Source organism: Zootoca vivipara, chromosome 1 (assembly GCF_965207765.1).
Source record: "Zootoca vivipara chromosome 1, rZooViv2.hap1.1, whole genome shotgun sequence".
NCBI lineage: Eukaryota > Metazoa > Chordata > Lepidosauria > Squamata > Lacertidae > Zootoca > Zootoca vivipara.
Genome location: NC_142582.1, coordinates 125,165,543 through 125,184,002, shown reverse-complemented (window position 1 = coordinate 125,184,002; position 18,460 = coordinate 125,165,543). Strand labels below are relative to the sequence as shown.

General features: G+C 46.9%; 1 protein-coding gene across 2 annotated transcripts in view; it reads left to right on the top strand.

Moving 5' to 3' along the window:
* MTHFD1 (methylenetetrahydrofolate dehydrogenase, cyclohydrolase and formyltetrahydrofolate synthetase 1) overlaps positions 1-18,460 on the top strand; it is a 63,834-nt gene that overhangs the window by 36,347 nt on the left and 9,027 nt on the right. For both annotated transcript variants that reach the window (XM_035104499.3, XM_035104508.3), the window contains exons 22-26: positions 2,810-2,851; positions 5,439-5,539; positions 7,888-8,065; positions 12,684-12,791; positions 14,766-14,918. In XM_035104499.3, the coding sequence (XP_034960390.1) occupies positions 2,810-2,851; positions 5,439-5,539; positions 7,888-8,065; positions 12,684-12,791; positions 14,766-14,918 (582 nt within the window). The remainder of the gene's footprint in view (positions 1-2,809; positions 2,852-5,438; positions 5,540-7,887; positions 8,066-12,683; positions 12,792-14,765; positions 14,919-18,460) is intronic.

Sequence of the window (18,460 nt, the reverse complement as noted above, 5' to 3'; positions counted from 1 at the left end):
CTCAGTCCCAGCTCCTGCCAACCTAGCAGTTTGAAAGCACATCAAAGTGCAAGTAGATATTGGTACCGCCCCAAGCGGGAAGGTAAACAGCGTTTCCGTGTGCTGCTCTGGTTCGCCAGAAGCAGCTTTGTCATGCTGGCCACATGACCTGGAAGCTGTACACCGCCTCCCTCGGCTAATAACGCGAGATGAGCATCGCAACCCCAGAGTCTGTCACGACTGGACCTAATGGTCAGGCGTCCCTTTACCTTTACCTTTACTGTATAATGTATATATACAACTCTGTGCTGTCTTTCTTTTCTCGTTCTCCCACTAATTCATTTTCTGTATTGTTGTTACTGTCATTTTAATAAGTATTTTTATTTTATTTTTTACATAAAATGCAGTAAAAATCAAACTAAATAACAAAAATAATAAGAAACCAAGAAAGGAAAAGAAAGGAGGAAAAATGAGAGAGGGGGGAAAGAGAAAGAGAGAAAGGAGGGAAAAAATAATAGCTATAGGGGCCCTTTATCACATTTGTATCATATTGTCACGGTCCTTGTTTGGCTACTTCTGAGAAACTAGTACCACAGCCATTCTGTCTTTAAGGCTTTTATTTTGCCTGATATTTACAATGTGATTCAGTATCAAGAATACCTGTCCGATCAGTCTGACGAAGATTCTCCCAATGCCTGGCGTCTGCTCCTCCCCCAGCATAGTAAGCGTGGGAATCCTGCCCTCCTCCCTTTGCGCCTGTAAAGGGAGGAGGGCAGGAATGTATTAAGTAAGGCATGAACTTAAAAGGGCGAGGCATCTCCCCGCTGGACACTTCCCCTGATCCCTCCCCCTGATATCCTGTCTGAGGTTGCAGTAAGGGCTCTAGGATGCTGCCTGAGCCAGGGTGCCTCTCTTCTGCAATTGTCAGGGAATGCTCACTGCTAGAACAATCCCTGACACATATGCTAGAATAAAAACCTAACTAGTCTAAAATAATAATAATAAATGGGCCCTTTACCACTGTTGTTGTTGTTGTTGTTGTTGTTTTAGACTAGTTGGGTTTTTATTCTATCACATGTTCATAGCTGCCAAGTTTTCACTTTTCTCGCGAGGAAGCCTATTCAGCATAAGGGAAAATCCCTTTAAAAAAGGGATAACTTGGCAGCTATGCATGTTGAAAACTCTTAATAAAATTTATATTTAAAGAAACACCTGGAGGGCACCAAATTGACTTATCCTTCCCCAAAGTGTGCGGTGATGTTGAGGAATCTGGCTCCACTTTCCAGCTGCCCTTTTTGGGTAGCCAGTGCTCTCAATTCCTCTCCAATCTCCCTCCATTTCTTTTTCTGATTCTGATCCTCTCCCTACCCCTTACCGTCCGTCATGATGTTTATTCTCTTTCTTCATTGGAAAAGGGGGGAAAAACCAAAACACTTTTTGCTCTTTCCCCACCCCCTCTATACAGTTCTCTGCTTGCTCCTTATTTGAAATTTAAAAACGACAGCTTCTGTCGGTATATAAGTGGTGGTTAATGTTATGACGGCGTTGGGCTTTTAATTTGCATTGCTCCTTTCCCCTCGTGGCCCTTGCTGTTTAGATAAGCAAAGCCTCCTTGCAGAGCCTTGTCTCTGATGAATTAGGTTTACATTGGCCGGGTTAGCGGAGCAACCAGACTGCCATGTTTCAGAAACAAATCTCCATTTTGGGTAGGCGGCAATGCTTTGCTTTTCTGTTCCTTACAGATTCCTTAGGCGTTGCAGCATAAGCAAATGCAGTTTCTCTAACTGCCCCCTTTTTTTTCTTTCTGTAGCCTAATCCCTGATAAGTATTTTGAATATTTTCCATTTTTAGATTCTCCTTGCAGAGGTGTCAAGCAAAATCACTGCCCTTCTGTGTCAAAGAACATTTGCTTTTTTGCCAGTCTTAGAAATGCCTTATTTCCTTTTTTTATCTTTTGAGTTCAAAGTGATCTTATTTTTTAACAGACTCACTCTCTCTCTCTCTCTCTCTCTCTCTCTCTCTCTCTCTCTCTCTCTCTGTGTGTGTGTGTGTGTAGCTAAAGATGGAGTAAAAAGTGAGTGAGAGAGATTTTCACACACACACACAAACACACATCGAGCCTCCTTGTGACTGGCAAACAACCTCTTCTTTGCTCAGCTTGGAATACAGCTGAGACGAGTTCTTCTCCCGAAAAATATTAAGAGTCTGCAGGAGGAGGGGGAAGGTCAAATTCATTCCCTCAGCGTTGCCCACTGCTTCTTTGCTAATGAGATCTTTTGTGTGCCGCTGGCTATCGCTTTCGCAGTCTGGTGTCTCTCCTCCTTTGGCCTCAGAACCTTGTGTTGAGAGGTAATGATACGTCCCTGGAGGCAGCCATCTATTCTTTTCTGAATTCATCAGAGGGAAACAATTGCTGCTTGATTCATTATGTTAATGTGCAGGACTCCTAGACGTGAGCCAAAATTCACAACCTCGGCTAGGTCCTTGTAGAAGAACTCCCCTTCTCTCTCGAAGTGCGGACCTTTCCTAAAAGTCTTATTTGTGCCCACTCCACCTCTGGTCCACTTCATCCTGCTTGTGATGAAACCTTCTAAGCATCTAAGCAGGAAATCCACTTCATACCTTCCGGCACAGTCCATTGTTACTGGATCACAGCGCATTGGGAGTGCCTACTCTCTCCCTGTACAATTTATGACTGTGCATTTGTTTTCTTTTATTTTTTGAACTTCTCAACAGGGCTAAACGGGCTCCCAGGTAAACGCCGGGGTTGGGAATGAAATTGGAGTTCATAGGGAATGCCACCTCCAATGCCTGTCTTTGCTCTTTGCAGGTCACAGCTGGAGTTCCCTTGCCAAAGGAATACACTGAAGAGGTAACAATGATCTGCCGACTCTTATTTACTGTTCCCTGATTTAATAAGAACTTTGCAAGACACAAGGCAGCCTCAGTGCCCTCAATATGTGCCCTTAAATGCAGTACATATACTGTCGCTCTGAAAAGTGCTGCTTCCCTTCTCCGTTCTGAGGAATAAAGTAAACCATGGTTTGTTGATCTCCAAACCAGGCCAGTAAACCATGGTTTGTTGATCTCCAAATGATCTGTGTGGCCACATGCTCCCTCCTGGTGCCAGCACTTCTAGCCTAGTTTGTTGGAAACCACAGTTTTCTGTGATGTCCAAACAGAGAAACCATGGCTTAAGCCCTGCTTAAAGACCAGGATATAAAATCAGTTTGTAAGCAGCTAGCCATATGTTTCCCTAAACCTTGGGTTTGTTTGTCTAACTTTGCTTTCCCCCGTGTTTTCCGTATCTTTCCATGCATCTGGAATGACTAATAATAATAATAATATATTATTTATACCCCGCCCATCTGGCCAGGTTCCCCCAGCCACTCTGGGCGGCTTCCAACAAAATATTAAAATTCAGAAATCCATCAAACATTAAAAGCTTCCCTAAACAGGGCTGCCTCGAGATGCCTTCTAAAGGTCTGGTAATTGTTGTTCTCTTTGACCTCTGGTGGGAGGGCTTTCCACAGGGTGGGTGCCACTACCGAGAAGGCCCTCTGCCTGGTTCCCTGTAACTTGGCTTCTCGTAGCGAGGGAACCGCGAGAAGGCCCTCGGCACTGGACCTCAGTGTCCGGGCAGAACGATGGGAGTGGAGATGCTCCTTCAGGTATACTGGACCGAGGCCATTTAGGGCTTTAAAGGTCAGCACCAATACTTTGAATTGTGCTCGGAAATGTACTGGGAGCCAATGTAGGTCTTTCAGGACTGGTGTTATGTGGTCTCGGCGGCCACTCCCAGTCACCAGTCTAGCTGCCGCATTCTGGGTTAGTTTTAGTTTCCGGGTCACCTTCAAAGGTAGCCCCACGTAGAGCGCATTGCAGTAGTCCAAGCGAGAGATAACTAGAGCATGCACCACTTTGGCGAGACAGTGCGCGGGCAGGTAGGGTCTCAGCCTGCGTACAAGATGGAGCTGATAAACAGCTGCCCTGGACACAGAATTGACCTGCGCCTCCATGGACAGCTGTGAGTCCAAAATGACTCCTATAAATAAAATGAAGTGAGTGTCATAATCCAACAACAAACCATCAGGATTGTGGTTTGTTGACAGTAAACGGTAGTTCAGCCACTTGGCAGTGTTCACATACAACACGAAGCTATAGTTTAATAAACCATGGCTTGGCATTATGTGTGATCCAGGCCAGTGGCAGTCTGATATTGAATGCAAGCAAGAATATATGGTAAAGACTCAAGCTGCTTCAAGTGAGGAAATTAATCCTGAAAAGGGGGTGAGTCAAAGCTTCGGAAGAAATTTAAATTATTTAAGTATTAAGAGATCACTCTGTAGCTTGGTCAGAATCCCCACTCACAGAATCCCCGCCCACTGCATCTCAGGTTAGGAAGTCGAAAAGGAGAGTTTTTCTCTTAAGACATTTTGTATGCTGAGAAAGCAGAATATAGGGTGCTCTCAGCACACAAAATGCCTAAGAGAAAAACTCGTTTTCGACTTCCTAACCTCAGCTGCAGTGCCTCATTTTTATAATGACACTTTGGCTCATTTAATCCACAGGTCTACTTAAAATTTTCCATGCCAATAGTTTTATCTCTCTATAACCTCTCTGTAACGTGCCCGGGAGGTAGCTGAGTTCAGGTCAGGAAAATGGTAGACAGGGGCTAAGGGTAGCTTCTTGCTGTTTGGTTGAGGATTATATGTTTGTATTTCATATAAGCCAAGCCACTGGGTGCTTTACAATGAGGCAAATAGATAAAAATCCACAAAGTCCCTAAAATAACAATCCATTAAAAACTCCTAGCAAATCGCAGAAGAGCAATTGCTAACAGAAGCAGCAGCGATCAGAGTTTGCCTCCAGACACCCTCCAAAAAATACGCATCTTGGCTAGCCATCTAAAACAAAGCGTTCACATTTACCTTTCCCACCAATATAAGCTCCTGAGGCAGCTTACAGCAAATGATGTTGCAGTGCAGAGTTTACCACGAGAAAAAAGAAGCATTAGATAGAGCAGTTGATGAAGCAGCTTAAAACCCTTCACAATTGGACGTTAACTTTCCTAACTGGCCAAGATTGGCAGGGGGGTTCCAAAGACGTAAAAGGCCATTTTCTCTGGCAGAGCGAAGGTGGAACATGCAAGAGTAGACAGAAGATGGACAGATTCATACAGACTCCCTCCATGGAGGTTTTTAACCAGAGGTTGGGTGGCCAACTCGCCGTGGATGCTTTTTGCATTGCAGGGGGTTGGACTAGATGACCCTGGGGGTCCCCTCCAGCTCTGCAGTTCTGCTATTCTGTTATTTAAGTGATCCTGAGAATATGCTTCCGAAAGAAGAGGCGAAAGATGTGATAACAGCTGTACTGGGAGCTGGCAAGTTGCAAAAAGCTAACTAGCACTTGTTCATCCCCAAACAAACTCTCTTCCCCCCCCTTTCCTTTTCGTACAGAACCTCCCACTTTTGGAGAAGGGGTGCAGCAACTTGCGGAAGCAAATCCAAAACGCCAGGACCTTTGGCATCCCAGTCGTCGTAGCTGTCAATGCATTCAAGTAAGTAAGAGCTAAAGGTTTCTGCCTATCCATGCAGGGAAATAAAGCAGTAAAGGGGACTCGCACTACTGCAGACTGTTGTTTTGAAACTGCAATGAAATAGTAGCATATTATCGCAGGGCTGTTGTCACATGGGGCTGCCACTGAAGACTGTTCGGAAACTTCAGCTAGTGCTCAGCGTGGCAGGCAGGTGATTAAAGAACACAGGGAGGCGGGATCTCTTAACACCAGTTCTGTCCCACTTGCTGCCACTTGGTTTCCAGACTGAATTCAAAGTGCCACTTTTGACATTTAAAGCCCTATATGGCTCAGAACCCTGCACCTAGGGGTCTAAACCACTGAGCCTAGGACTTGCCGATCAGAAGGTCGGCGGTTCAAATCCCTGCGATGGGGTGAGCTCCCGTTGCTCTGTCTCAGCTCCTGCCAACCTTGCACTTTGAAAGCACACCAGCGCAAGTAGATAAATAGGTACCGCTGTGGTGGGAAGGTAAATTGTGTTTCTGTGCGCTCTGGTTTCCGTCACGGAGTTCCATTGCGCCAGAAGCTGTTTAGTCATGCTGGCCACATGACCCGGAAATCAATCTGGACAAACACCGGATCTCTCAGCCGGAAAGCAAGATGAGCGCCGCAACCCCATAGTCTCCTTTGACTGGAATTAACTGTCCAGGGGTCCTTTACCTTTAAAGGTAAAGGGACCCCTGACCATTAGGTACAGTCGTGACCGACTCTGGGGTTGCGCGCTCATCTCGCATTATTGGCCGAGGGAGCCGGCGTATAGTTTCCAGGTCATGTGGCCAGCATGACAAAGCCGCTTCTGGCAAACCAGAGCAGCACATGGAAACGCCGTTTACCTTCCCGCTGTAGCGGTTCCTATTTATCTACTTGCATTTTGACGTCCTTTCGAACTGCTAGGTTGGCAGGAGCTGGGACCCCTTCGCAGGTATTCGAACCGCCGACCTTCTGATCGGCAAGCCCTAGGCTCAGTGGTTTAACCACAACGCCACCTGGGTCCCTTCCTTTACCTTTACCTTTACCTTTACCTAAAGGATCCCCTTTTCCCATATGAACCTGTGTGTACACTGCAATCAACATCTGAAACCCTTCTCAGTGTCTTATCTCTTGAGTACTGAGGTTGGTGACTGGAGGTCTTACAAGGTCTTCTCAATAATGGCCTGCCTCCCCGGCCCCATCTGTAAAATGGGGGGGGGGGTAATCCTGCTGTCTCACTGTACAGGCTTCTTGTAATGATTGCGACAAGATAATGCACATGGTGTGCTTTGAATGCTGGAAAGCACCATTTATATGGGTATTATTAATAATAATAATAATAACACCTCCCCCAGTTGTGCAATGGCTCAGTGCAACTAGAAGGTTGGTGGTTCGAACCCACCCAGGGACGGCTATGCGCAGAATTCCTGCATTGCAGGGGGTTGGACTAGATGACCCTTGGGTCCCTTCCAACTCAACAATTCTATGATATATCTTGTTTGTGAGCGCAAATTAAAGCTCTCCTGCACCTGCTCCTCCTCGGTCCTCACCCCTCCTTCCATGCCATCCATGAGTCATCCTGCATGTGTCTTTCTTAAATGTGATGTGCATCCACATGAGATGTTGCTCTGAAGTGCATTTGAGAAATGTTCTGTGGCAGCACTCTGCTCTCGTCTAGTTTTCAACCTTGAATAAAAGAAACTGCCTTAGCTAATCAGGCGGTGCTTTTTCATTCCTGCCAGCTGAATCGTGGGAGGTGGTGGTTGGGATGTCATGAAGATTAAGCACTTAATGGTTTTCAGTGAGCATTAATAGTCAAAATTAAATCTCCCTAGGCTTCTCCCTCTATGGTTTACATCATCATTGGCTCAGTATCATTATATCGTCTCTTAGGTAAAGCTCAGGACGCGGGTGGCACTGTGGTCTAAACCACTGAGCCTCTTGGGCTTGCCAAACAGAAGGTTGGCGGTTCAGATCTCCGTGACAGGGTGAGCTCCCATTGCTCGGTCCCAGCTCCTGCCAACCCAGCAGTTTGAAAGCACACCAGTGCAAGTAGAAAAATCGGTACCACTGCGGTAGGAATGGAAACGGGGTTTCCATGCACTCTGGCTTCCGTCATGGTGTTCCGTTGTGCCAGGAGCGGTTTAGTCATGCTGGCCACATGACCCGGAAGCTGCCTGTGGACAAATGCTGGCTCCCTTGGCCTGAGATTTTTATCTATCCTGATACCAAATAAAACTAAAGGGTGTACAGAAAGAGGCATTGGATTTTCCTGCTGTTTGCTAAGGTGCAATGACCCAAGGAAAACCATCCACTTGTTTCCCCCAGTGATAACTCTCCGTCAATGGATATCATTGCAGATCTGATACCGAGGCGGAGCTACAGCTGGTCATCCGGTTGGCTAAGGAAGTGGGCGCTTTTGATGCTGTGAAATCCACCCACTGGGCCGAAGCAGGGAGAGGAGCCATTGCTCTGGCCGAAGCCGTACAGAGAGCATCGCTGGCCCCCAGCAACTTCAAGTTTTTGTACAATGTGGAGGTAAGGATTCTCACTGAACCCTGTGTGACTCCTCTTCCTTTTTGGGATCTTCATTGAGTTATAATGCAAAAAAAGGAAGTTATTTTGAGGAAAGGAGTCTGCAACCGAGTTAGCAATGATTCTGGTACATGGGTGAAAAACACAGGGATATAGGAAGCAGCTCCATCTCAGTGTTGCCTACTCTGGCTGGCAGCAGCTGTCCAGGGGGTCAGACAAGGGCCTCTTCCAGCCTGGAGATCCCAGGGACCGAACCAACCACTTTCTTCATATAAATTTTAAACCTTCCCCTAAACTCAGGAACTACACGTATTAAGTTTGCAAAAAGAAGAAGAAAACAACCCATGCAAACATTAGCTTATAAATTGCCACAATGAGAGGTGTTCCAGCGAAAATGAATCTTGTTATTTTTACAGGAGCTTTTCATGTTACAAATCTGATTTTTATCTCCATTAATGAAACTTTTCTACAGGAGCTTACTACGATACAAAACTTGCTTCTCCGATTTCCAGTACAGCCGTACCTTGGTTTTCGAACAGCCTAATTCTCGAACGTTTCGGTTCCCAAACGCTGCAAACCTGGAAGTGACTGTTCTGGTTTGCGAACTATTTTTGGAAGCCGAACATCCGACGGGGCTTCCGCGGCTTCTGGGTGGCTGCAGGAGCTTCCTGGAACCAATCAGAAGCTGCGCTTTAGTTTTCGAACATTTTGGAAGTCGAACGGACTTCCATAATGGATTCCGTTCACCTTCCAAGGTACGACTGTATTTATCTGTTTCGCATTATTCATTTCTTCAGTTATACATCTGTAAAAATATATATACATAATAAGCTCCCATCAATTACCAGTTTTCTTCATTCATAAACTCAAAGACCCTAGCCTTTGTTGCTCACCGATTTTCGCTATGATGGCGATCCCTGCTCTAAAGTTAGGTGGGGAGCGAAAGGGGACTTTTGCCTCCTTGCACCTTTCATAGAATCATAGAGTTGGAAGAGACCACAAGGGCCATCCAGTCCAACCCCCTGCCAAGCAGGAAACACCATCAAAGCATTCCTGACATATGCCTGTCAAGCCTCTGCTTAAAGACCTCCAAAGAAGGAGACTCCACCACACTCCTTGGTAGCAAATTCCACTGCCGAACAGCTCTTACTGTCAGGAACAGCTCTTACTTTCAAGGCAGGCTCTGCTGGCAGCAACACTGAGGTCTTTCTGGCACCAGCTAAATACCTTCTTATTTGCACAGACCTTCCAGTGTTTGAATTGGCTGCTTTTGTTTTTAATAGTTTTTTCACCCTTAGAAATTTCCTTTAACTCTTTGGAGTAGGGAACCTTTGTTGCTTTTGCTGCTGCTGCACTACAGTTCCCAAATATCCAGGCCGTGGGCTGTGCTTTCTGAACCGGATGGGAGCTTGCAATTCCACAGCATCTGGTTCCCCACACTTGCTCTGGGGGAAGATACCAATAAGCTTGTGGGAGACTTGGAAAGGACTGGCTGATGGGAGGGGAGGGGGGTTGAATGGCTTAGGGCCTCAACATTATCATAAATGCTCTTGCAGGCTCTCTTTCCACGGCTAGCCAAGCCAGGTAGCCAGAAATACCCTCTGTCTCTCTCAGGCCAAATCTAATTCCTTGCCCTTGAGTCAGCCGCCTAATCAAATTACTTTCTAATGTCCCTGGGAAGACGCAGAATTTTTTGTTCCGAATGCCCAGAATCTGATTGGCATGCTCAAAGTGATGGGGAATGATGTGGGTTGTTGTTGTTTTTTGGTTGTTGTTGGGTTTTTTTAAGTGACTTCATGAATGATGGATGACTTGAAAGAAAAACGAAGCTTGCTGGGCCAAAGTGTTCTGAGTTCCCTTCCACTGTTTCCTCCCTCCGCCTTGCACTGAATTTTAGTTCCCTCTGTAAATCCGAGAGGCTCCCCTCCCCTTACGCATTCATGCTCTCCTGGGATTTCAGCCGCACTTATGGGGCTTCTCTGGAGGCTTTACTGGTTAGGGGAGAGTAAAAATAAGAATGCACACACGTGTTGTTGTTGTTTAGTCGTTTAGTCGTGTCTGACTCTTCGTGACCCCATGGACCATAGCACGCCAGGCACTCCTGTCTTCCACTGCCTCCCGCAGTTTGGTCAGACTCATGTTCGTAGCTTCGAGAACACTGTCCAACCATCTCGTCCTCTGTCATCCCCTTCTCCTAGTGCCCTCCATCTTTCCCAACATCAGGGTCTTTTCCAGGGAGTCCTCTCTTCTCATGAGGTGGCCAAAGTATTGGACCCTCAGCTTCAGGATCTGTCCTTCCAGTGAGCACTCAGGGCCGATATAAATACGATGCATCATAATAAGTAGCACATCATCATACATGATACGCAATGGTGCATAGTATCTAATTATAATTATTATTATTATTATTATTATTAATTTATTATTTGTACACACACACACACACCTGGCTGGGTTTCCCCAGCCACTCTGGGTGGCTTCCAACAAAGATTAAAATACATCAAAATGTCACACATTAAAAACTTCCCTAAACAGGGCTGCCTTCAGATGTTTTCTAAATGCCAGGTAGTTGTTTATCTCGTTGACATATGATGGGAGGGCGCCACTACTGAGAAGGCCCTCTGGTTCCCTGTAACCTCACAGTGAGGGAACCCCCAGAAGGCCCTTGGAGCTGGACCTCAGTGTCCGAGCTGAACGATGGGGGTGGAGACGCTCCCTCAGGTATACAGGACCGAGGCCGTTTAGGGTGCAACCTGTGTGAAAATAGTTTTGTACGATGGAGTGTTTGTGGGGAAACCCTTAGATGTGCCAGGATTTGGGTAATGAGCAATGCATGCTAAGCAGCAGTAACAGTTCTGGTTTGTCCAATTAATCCAGAATGCGGCAACTGGAGTGGTGACTGGGAGTGGCCTCCAGGACCACATAACACCGGTCCTGAGAGATCTACACTGGCTCCCAGTACGTTTCCGAGCACAGTTCAAAGTCTTGGTGCTGACCTTTAAAGCCCTAAACGGCCTTGGTCCTGTATACCTGAAGGAGCGTTTCCACCCCCATCGTCCAGCCCGGACACTGAGATTCAGCACTGAGGGCCTTCTGGCGGTTCCCTCATTGCGGAAAGTGAGGTTACAGGGAACCAGACAGAGGGCCTTCTTGGTAGTGGCGCCCGTCCTGTGGAACGCCCTCCCATAAGATGTCAAGGAAATAAGCAGCTATCCTATTTTTAAAAGACATCTGAAGGTTTAGGGAAGTTTTTAATATTTAATGCTGTATTGTTTTTAACACTCGATTGGGAGCTGCCCAGAGTAGCTGGGGAAACTCAGCCAGATGGGCGGGGTATAAATAATAAGTTGTTGTTGTTGTTGTTGTTGTTGTTGTTGTTGTTGTTGTTGTTGTTAATCACGAAAGCCAAGGGTGGGAATCTTTTTTGTTGCCTTTTGGGATCACATTCCTGTGGTGGGCAGGGCCAGAAGTGGGTGGAGCAAAGAATGTAAATTACTTTACATGTGAAAAGGATCTAGGAGTCTTGGTAGACCACAAACTTGATATGAGTCAGCAGTGTGATGCAGCAGCTAAAAAAGCCAATGCAATTCTGGGCTGCATCAATAGGAGTATAGCATCTAGATCTAGGGAAGTAATAGTACCACTGTATTCTGCTCTGGTCAGACCTCACCTGGAGTACTGTGTCCAGTTCTGGGCACCACAGTTCAAGAAGGATACTGACAAGCTGGAACGTGTCCAGAAGAGGGCAACCAAAATGGTCAAAGGCCTGGAAACGATGCCTTCTGAGGAGTGGCTTAGGGAGCTGGGTATGTTTAGCCTGGAGAAAGGAAGGTTAAGGGGTGATATGATAGCCATGTTCAAATATATGAAAGGATGTCATATGGAGGAGGGAGAGAGATTGTTTTCTGCTGCTCCAGAGAAGTGGACACGGAGCAATGGATTCAAACTTCAAGAAAGAAGATTCCACCTAAACATTAGGAAGAACTTCCTGACAGTAAGAGCTGTTCGGCAGTGGGATTTGCTGCCAAGGAGTGTGGTGGAGTCTCCTTCTTTGGAGGTCTTTAAGCAGAGCCTTGACAGGCATATGTCAAGAATGCTTTGATGGTGTTTCCTGCTTGGCAGGGGGTTGGACTGGATGGCCCTTGTGGTCTCCAACTCTATGATTCTATGATTCTATTATTTACCTTTGCACAGTAAGCTAGTTTCCACACACCCCTCTCCATCCCGATGGGCAAGAGGAATGAATTATCAAAGTTCAAGGGCATATTCCAGCCAGGCAGAAGCACCCGAGGAGGGTACAAGGCAAGATCATTGAAGGGTGTGATCTAAGGAGAGGGGTGTGGCTTGGGGAGAGTACAAAGGGCCAAGCAGAGGGTTCTGGAGGGCCACATCTGTGCCCTGGGCCTGAGGTTCCTCCCCATCGCCACCACTCCGGGTAAGCCTTCCATTTTCTGGTCCAGCCCCTCGCCAGTAAGTTTTCTGCTTGGAAAAATAATGTGTTCTTGTTGCTTTCAGATTACCAGGATTGGCTACATTCCTTATTGATTTGGCATCCCATGGCGGTAGGAAAAGAATTGGACTGACTCTCTCTCCCCGCTCCCTTTCCTGTCTTTCTTTCTAGCTTCCAATTCTAGACAAGATAAGAATTATTGCACAGACGATCTACGGGGCAAAGGACGTTGAACTGCTGCCAGAAGCAGAGCAGAAGATTCTTCTGTACACCAAGCAGGTATGCTAGCAAAACATCCTTGCAAGATTGGGCTCCTATGTTTGGATTTTATAGTGCACGTTCTGGTTTTTTCTGCAAACATAGCCTGTTGGTCAACAGCTACCAAGTCTCTCTTAATTCATTTCTTAGGAAAAAAGCCTAGAAAATGCTTCTTCAGGGGAAAAACGGGCTTCATTTGGGCATGTTGCCTATTCTTGCTTTCTCTCTCTCTGATATGATGCTGATAATTAGGGCTTATTCTTTTTATGAGCTTGTAAACTTAATTTGCATCTTCTCCCTTTTCAGTCGGATGTCATTCGGCTTTTCTTGACACCAAATTCAGACTGCCTTAGTTAAGGATGTTAACACATTTGTAGCTTGCATGTGCATTTGTAAATTCCAAAAAGAAGGTTAACATTCCTTGTTAAAATTCTGTAGGCCAATGATATGCAAAGTTATTTGCACTTTATCCCGTGAGTGTCCATTTAAAAAGCATATTTGGAGTTTTTGCTTACTGCTGCTTACTCACCGCTCCTTAATAAACTAAAGTTACGGCACTCGCAGCTCCAATTAAGTATCTCAGTTGAAACTTTGCTTCCAAATTGCTGGAATGAAATTGTTGTGTTGTTGTTGTTTTAGAAAGCCCAAGATCCATATTGGCTTCTTGCAAAAGCACACGCAATTAGCAGATCATCTTCATAGAACTGCAAATGGCAGCATTAGGGGGTCTTTTACTTTCCCTTTGGGGTAGCAGTGCTACTCCGTTGCAGCAGAAATTACGCACGAAGGGCGTAGGGTTGGAGCCAGACTTAACAGTGCAATCCTATAACACAGGCATAGGCAAACTCGGCCCTCCAGATGTTTTGGGACTACAACTCCCATGATCCCTAGCTCACAGGACCAGTGGTCAGGGAGGATGGGAATTGTAGTCCCAAAACATCTGGAGGGCCGAGTTTGCCTATGCCTGGTTCACAGCCTAAGACAATTTAACTTGTCTAGAGAACTTGTGTTAGGTCGTTGGCAATCCATCGGGCTCAAGAGACAGGAGAGTGCGTTCACTTCCAACGGTGAAGCCAAACTGCCACGTTAGCAGCACCGAAATGACCTCCCCAGGGCGCAAGCCTGGGCAGAGTCTATGGAGCCTTGGGCTGCCCAGATGACAATACTCCCCTTCTTGGCCTCGCTGGTGTGGTCCAAAGGAAAGCAGAGCAATACGTCTGGCACCACCTTGCCTGCTGGAGTTGCAAGAAGGAGGCCTGGATTTGCGTAGGGTTTGCTGCTTAGCCTTTTCTTCTTCTGAAGATATCCCATATGGCGGTGGAGGTTTAGGTTCAGAGTTTTTCTTCTCCTAGATGGGCTACCTTCCCAGGTTGATGAGCCCCATCTTCCCCACATGAGATGGCGCAAATATTCAGGCTCCTGGAGGGGATGTTGTAGCCTCCAAGGTCCATTTTACTACTTCATTACACTGAGCCCAAGCCAAGATTTGGCTTACCATGGAGGTCTGGATCCGCTGTCCCATGGGCCAGAATTGGCCCAACACAGGTCCCAGTTTGGCCTGTGATGTCTTTTCCCCTAAGCCACCTGCCCCACAAATGATCTTATGTGTGATGTTAGCATGGCACGAGATGGGGGGAAAGCTTGGCCAAAGAGCACAGCAACATCTGGGGAGGCCGCAGGATCCTCAACCATGCCCCAGATGTTTATAAAACAAGAACAGAGCAACCCATTCACACCAGCAGGTTGTGAATGGCGCTGTTTTGTTTTGTTAAAAACTCATTTAGTAACTAGAAGGAACAAAGATGACTATATCTGTGATTGATAAAGAGAATCCGGCAGGCTGGGAGTGAGCCAATTGAACAGAATTGATCTGTTTAAATCAAGGCACGACAGAGCTGAGTACACTTTAATTGGAGCAATTGCATAATGTTTTACTGGCACGCTGTTCAAAAGTTGTCCTGCTCTTCCTTGTGGTCTCCTCAATCCATCATCCAGGGTTTTGGGAACCTGCCCATCTGCATGGCGAAAACCCACCTGTCGCTGTCTCACGACCCAGAACAGAAAGGGGTGCCGTCTGGTTTCATCCTGCCCATCAGAGACATCCGAGCCAGTGTGGGCGCAGGATTCTTGTATCCGCTAGTAGGAACGGTAAGTGCTACATATTGAAAGCTTTTGTGTGGATTAAATTGAGAGCGGGTAGCAAACATGGAGAGCTGCCTTAGACCTTTTGTCTATGTAGCCCAGCACGGCCTTCCCCAACCCTGGATTCCCAAACGTCGTTGGACTACAAATCCCATCATCCCCTGCCAGCATGGCCAGCAAAGTTGAGGAAAGCTGGACTAGCAAAATGCTGTTTCCAGATGGAAAAGAGAGCTGGAGGGACTGAGAAGTTGTGTGAATCTCTCCAGTTTGTATGGATGTCATTCTCTTGGTGTTAGGCCGTAAAGCACCCCTTCTCATTTAAAAAAGTCCTAAACAGCCTCAGGCCTGTATACTCGAAGGAGGGTCTCCACCCCCATCATTCTCCCCAGACATTGAGGTCCAGCTCCGAAGTCCTCCTGGCAAATCCCTCACAGCAAGAAGTGAAGTTACAGGGAACCAGGTACAGGGCCCTCTCGGTAGTGGTGCCCTCCCCGTGGAATGCCCTCCCATCAGATGTCAATGAGATAAGTAACTATCTGACTTTTAGAAGACATCTGAAGGCCGCTCTGTATGTTTCGTGTTTTATTGTTTTTATATGTGTTGGGCGCTGGGGTAACTCGGCCAGATGGGCGGGGTACAAACAAACAAACAAGACCCCTTTTTGTGTTGTACAAGCTTACAAAGCAGTTTTACTTTCAATGCTGTGTACATTAAGTCACTTTTGTTTTCAAAAAATCAAAAAATCTCCAGCACGCTGCATTAAACCTGCAGCCCGGTTTCACTCTTTCCTTATCCAAATTGACCTTCAATTATTTTATGGTGAATATTGCTGATTTTGGGTGAATATTGCTGATTTGTGGTCAGGAGAGAGTTGAGGGAAGGAGCCAAAAAAAAAAATGTTCTCTGGTATAAATAGCAAAGCACATGTTGCAGGAACGTTCGGAAGACTAAAACATTTTGTCTTTGTTTTGGCATCTCCAAATTTGGACGGCTTGGCTTTTAATTGAAATCCCCCAAGCATCTTACGGAAGTCTGCCTGTAGCGCTAGATTCTTGCTGTTGTTTTTCCAGGCTCTCACAAAACCATATGGCATTAAAAAAAGAAAAGAAAAGAATCTCAGGAGCTGGCAGGTTAAGGTAATGCTCCTTATGTTCAGGTGGAAGAGCCATAGCTCATTGGCAGAAAGAGCCAGCCTTGAGGTACTGGGTTCAGGCCTTAGGATCAGTCGCAGGACTTGCCCAAATCCCTGTGCCTTTGGAGCCCCATTGTCAGAGCATGCAGAACACTACAGGTGACTGAACTTTCTTGGCCTGAGGGACACATCACAAATGCAGTACCTCCATAGCTGCCAAGTCTCCAGTTTTCCCTGGGAAATCCCTGTTTTTCCAGCTGTTCCTAGCTGAAAAAACAGATTTTTTTTTGTTTTTCCCCGATTTATTCTGGCGCGGCGGCCATTTTGGAACTGGGCAAAGCAGCATCAAAAGTCACTTCTGAGCATGCTCCGCCCATTTCCAAAATGGCGGCAGCGCTACTTCCGGTCTGCTATTTCCGGCCCGGTCCCTTATTTCTCTGACCACAACTTGGCAGGTATGTACCTCTGGAAGGGGCAGGAATGCTGCACACTAGGGCTTGACGATACCTGTTTTTCAGCATTGTGATATATCACAAGCTAAACATAGCAATATACTGATACATCACAATGTCTGAAATAAGGATGGAGCTATGTAGAGGCTTTGGCTGGCTTCATGGTTTTTCCCGCATCGCGATTTTTGCATAACACACACACACCATGATTCACAAGATATTGCCAGGTCAAAAATTATGAAACCGATATCACAATACGGACTTCAAACCAGGTTTTGGACAATATGTCGCCCAGCCCTACTGTAGGCGTGATTACCCCTGGCAAGATGTCATGGACTGGTTGGTTGCAGAGGAATGGTGGGAGGAACCAGCTGCGGAACCCCCAAGGGAAGGAGGCTCAGAGCCTGGGAATTGAGACAACGAGGAGTGGTCAGACGGAGAAGAGGGAGCAGACTGGGAGGAGGAGGTGTTGGAAGCTGAAGAGGTAACAGGGTTTAGTGAGCAGGTTGAGGCTGCGGCAGAGAGCAGTGCAGACTCTGAGGCTGAAGCAGAGGCTAGAGGGGAGGGTGACCAGAAGGCAGGGTGAAGACAGGCTGCTGAAGAAGCCAGGGAGTCCCTGCTTCCTGCTGCGACCAGCTCCGCTCCCTCCTTGGTCTCCAAGAACGCACAGAAATGAAAAGAGTGGGGCGGAGGTGAATTGTGTACAGCCACAGTTTGAGACTTTGTGGGGAAACTCTGGAGACGAGGAACCTAAGAGAGGGGTGGGAAGATGGGGACATCCGGTCCTTGCAACTGCCTCATTGGGGCAAGACCTCCTGGAAAGCTTAGGCCCGAGCTGTGGTTTGTTCCCCTCAACAACTATTTAACATCCCCGCCCTCGAGTGCTTTATTGTTTTTGCTGACAACCTAAGCCTGACACAAGCCACTCGGAAACCAATGTCTTGGGAGCACCGGTTGATGTCGGCCGGCGGGGAGGGGGTGCACGCAGGGGGTCGGAATGGGTCTTTGACTCCACCGACGTTCTCTTTCAAACTGCACCCTCCCGGAACAAGCCCACGTCAGCCAACGAGGTCATTAGCATAATCTTTATGCTTGCCATTATTAGAACCCACTCGCTCAGCGCAGTGTTGCTGCTCCCGTTAACATCACTTCAGAACGCAAAGATTATAAGGAGTCCTGCGGCTCAGAGCTGGTTTTGTAGCCGGGCTGGTGGAGGAAGCCTTGTATTAAGGTCTGTACGGCACGAGCCTGAGGTCCCCTCCCTCCCTGACTGTTTGCAACCTCCCGAGAGAGTGCCAAACACCTATTTGTGACGGCTCTTTCTCACTTTTGCGGAAACATTCATAGCCCTGCCGGCTGTGGGAGTGGAAACGAGAGAATGGATGTATTATGCTCTCCTGTAATTCAGATGGGAGGTGTCACAACCACCCACTCGCCCTGCAAAGCTCAGAATAAGCACCAGAGGCCTATTGAACGCAGCATCCTGTGGCCAGACCAAAGTCCTTGAGGTGCCCACAAGGAGAACAGAACCGCCCTACACCTCTCCTGCTGCATCAGCTGGAATTCAGAATCCCCAGTGCCTCTTAATCCCCCAGAGAGCAGTCATCATCCTGACTAGTAGCTCTACAGATATAGTCTTCTCCTCCATGAATTTTATCTCAATTCCCTTCTAAAGCCTTTCTGAGCTGGTGCCCAGCATCACATCTTGTTGCAGTAAGGGACAAGTGGACTGGAAAGATTGCGGCTGGAAGGCTATTGGTATAGATTATATTGTTCCGGTTGAATTTATTAGGGTGTGTGGGGTAGGAGGTGTTGTTTTTTAAAGTATTTTCAGAGTTGCATCATGTTCTCTCCATCTCCCACAGCAGAATGGGATGGTAGAAACTTGAGCTGATGGAACCTATTGCTGTGGTCTGCAAATGGGCGATGCAGTTGATTGTCGGTCCCCAATCTAGAGAAGATAA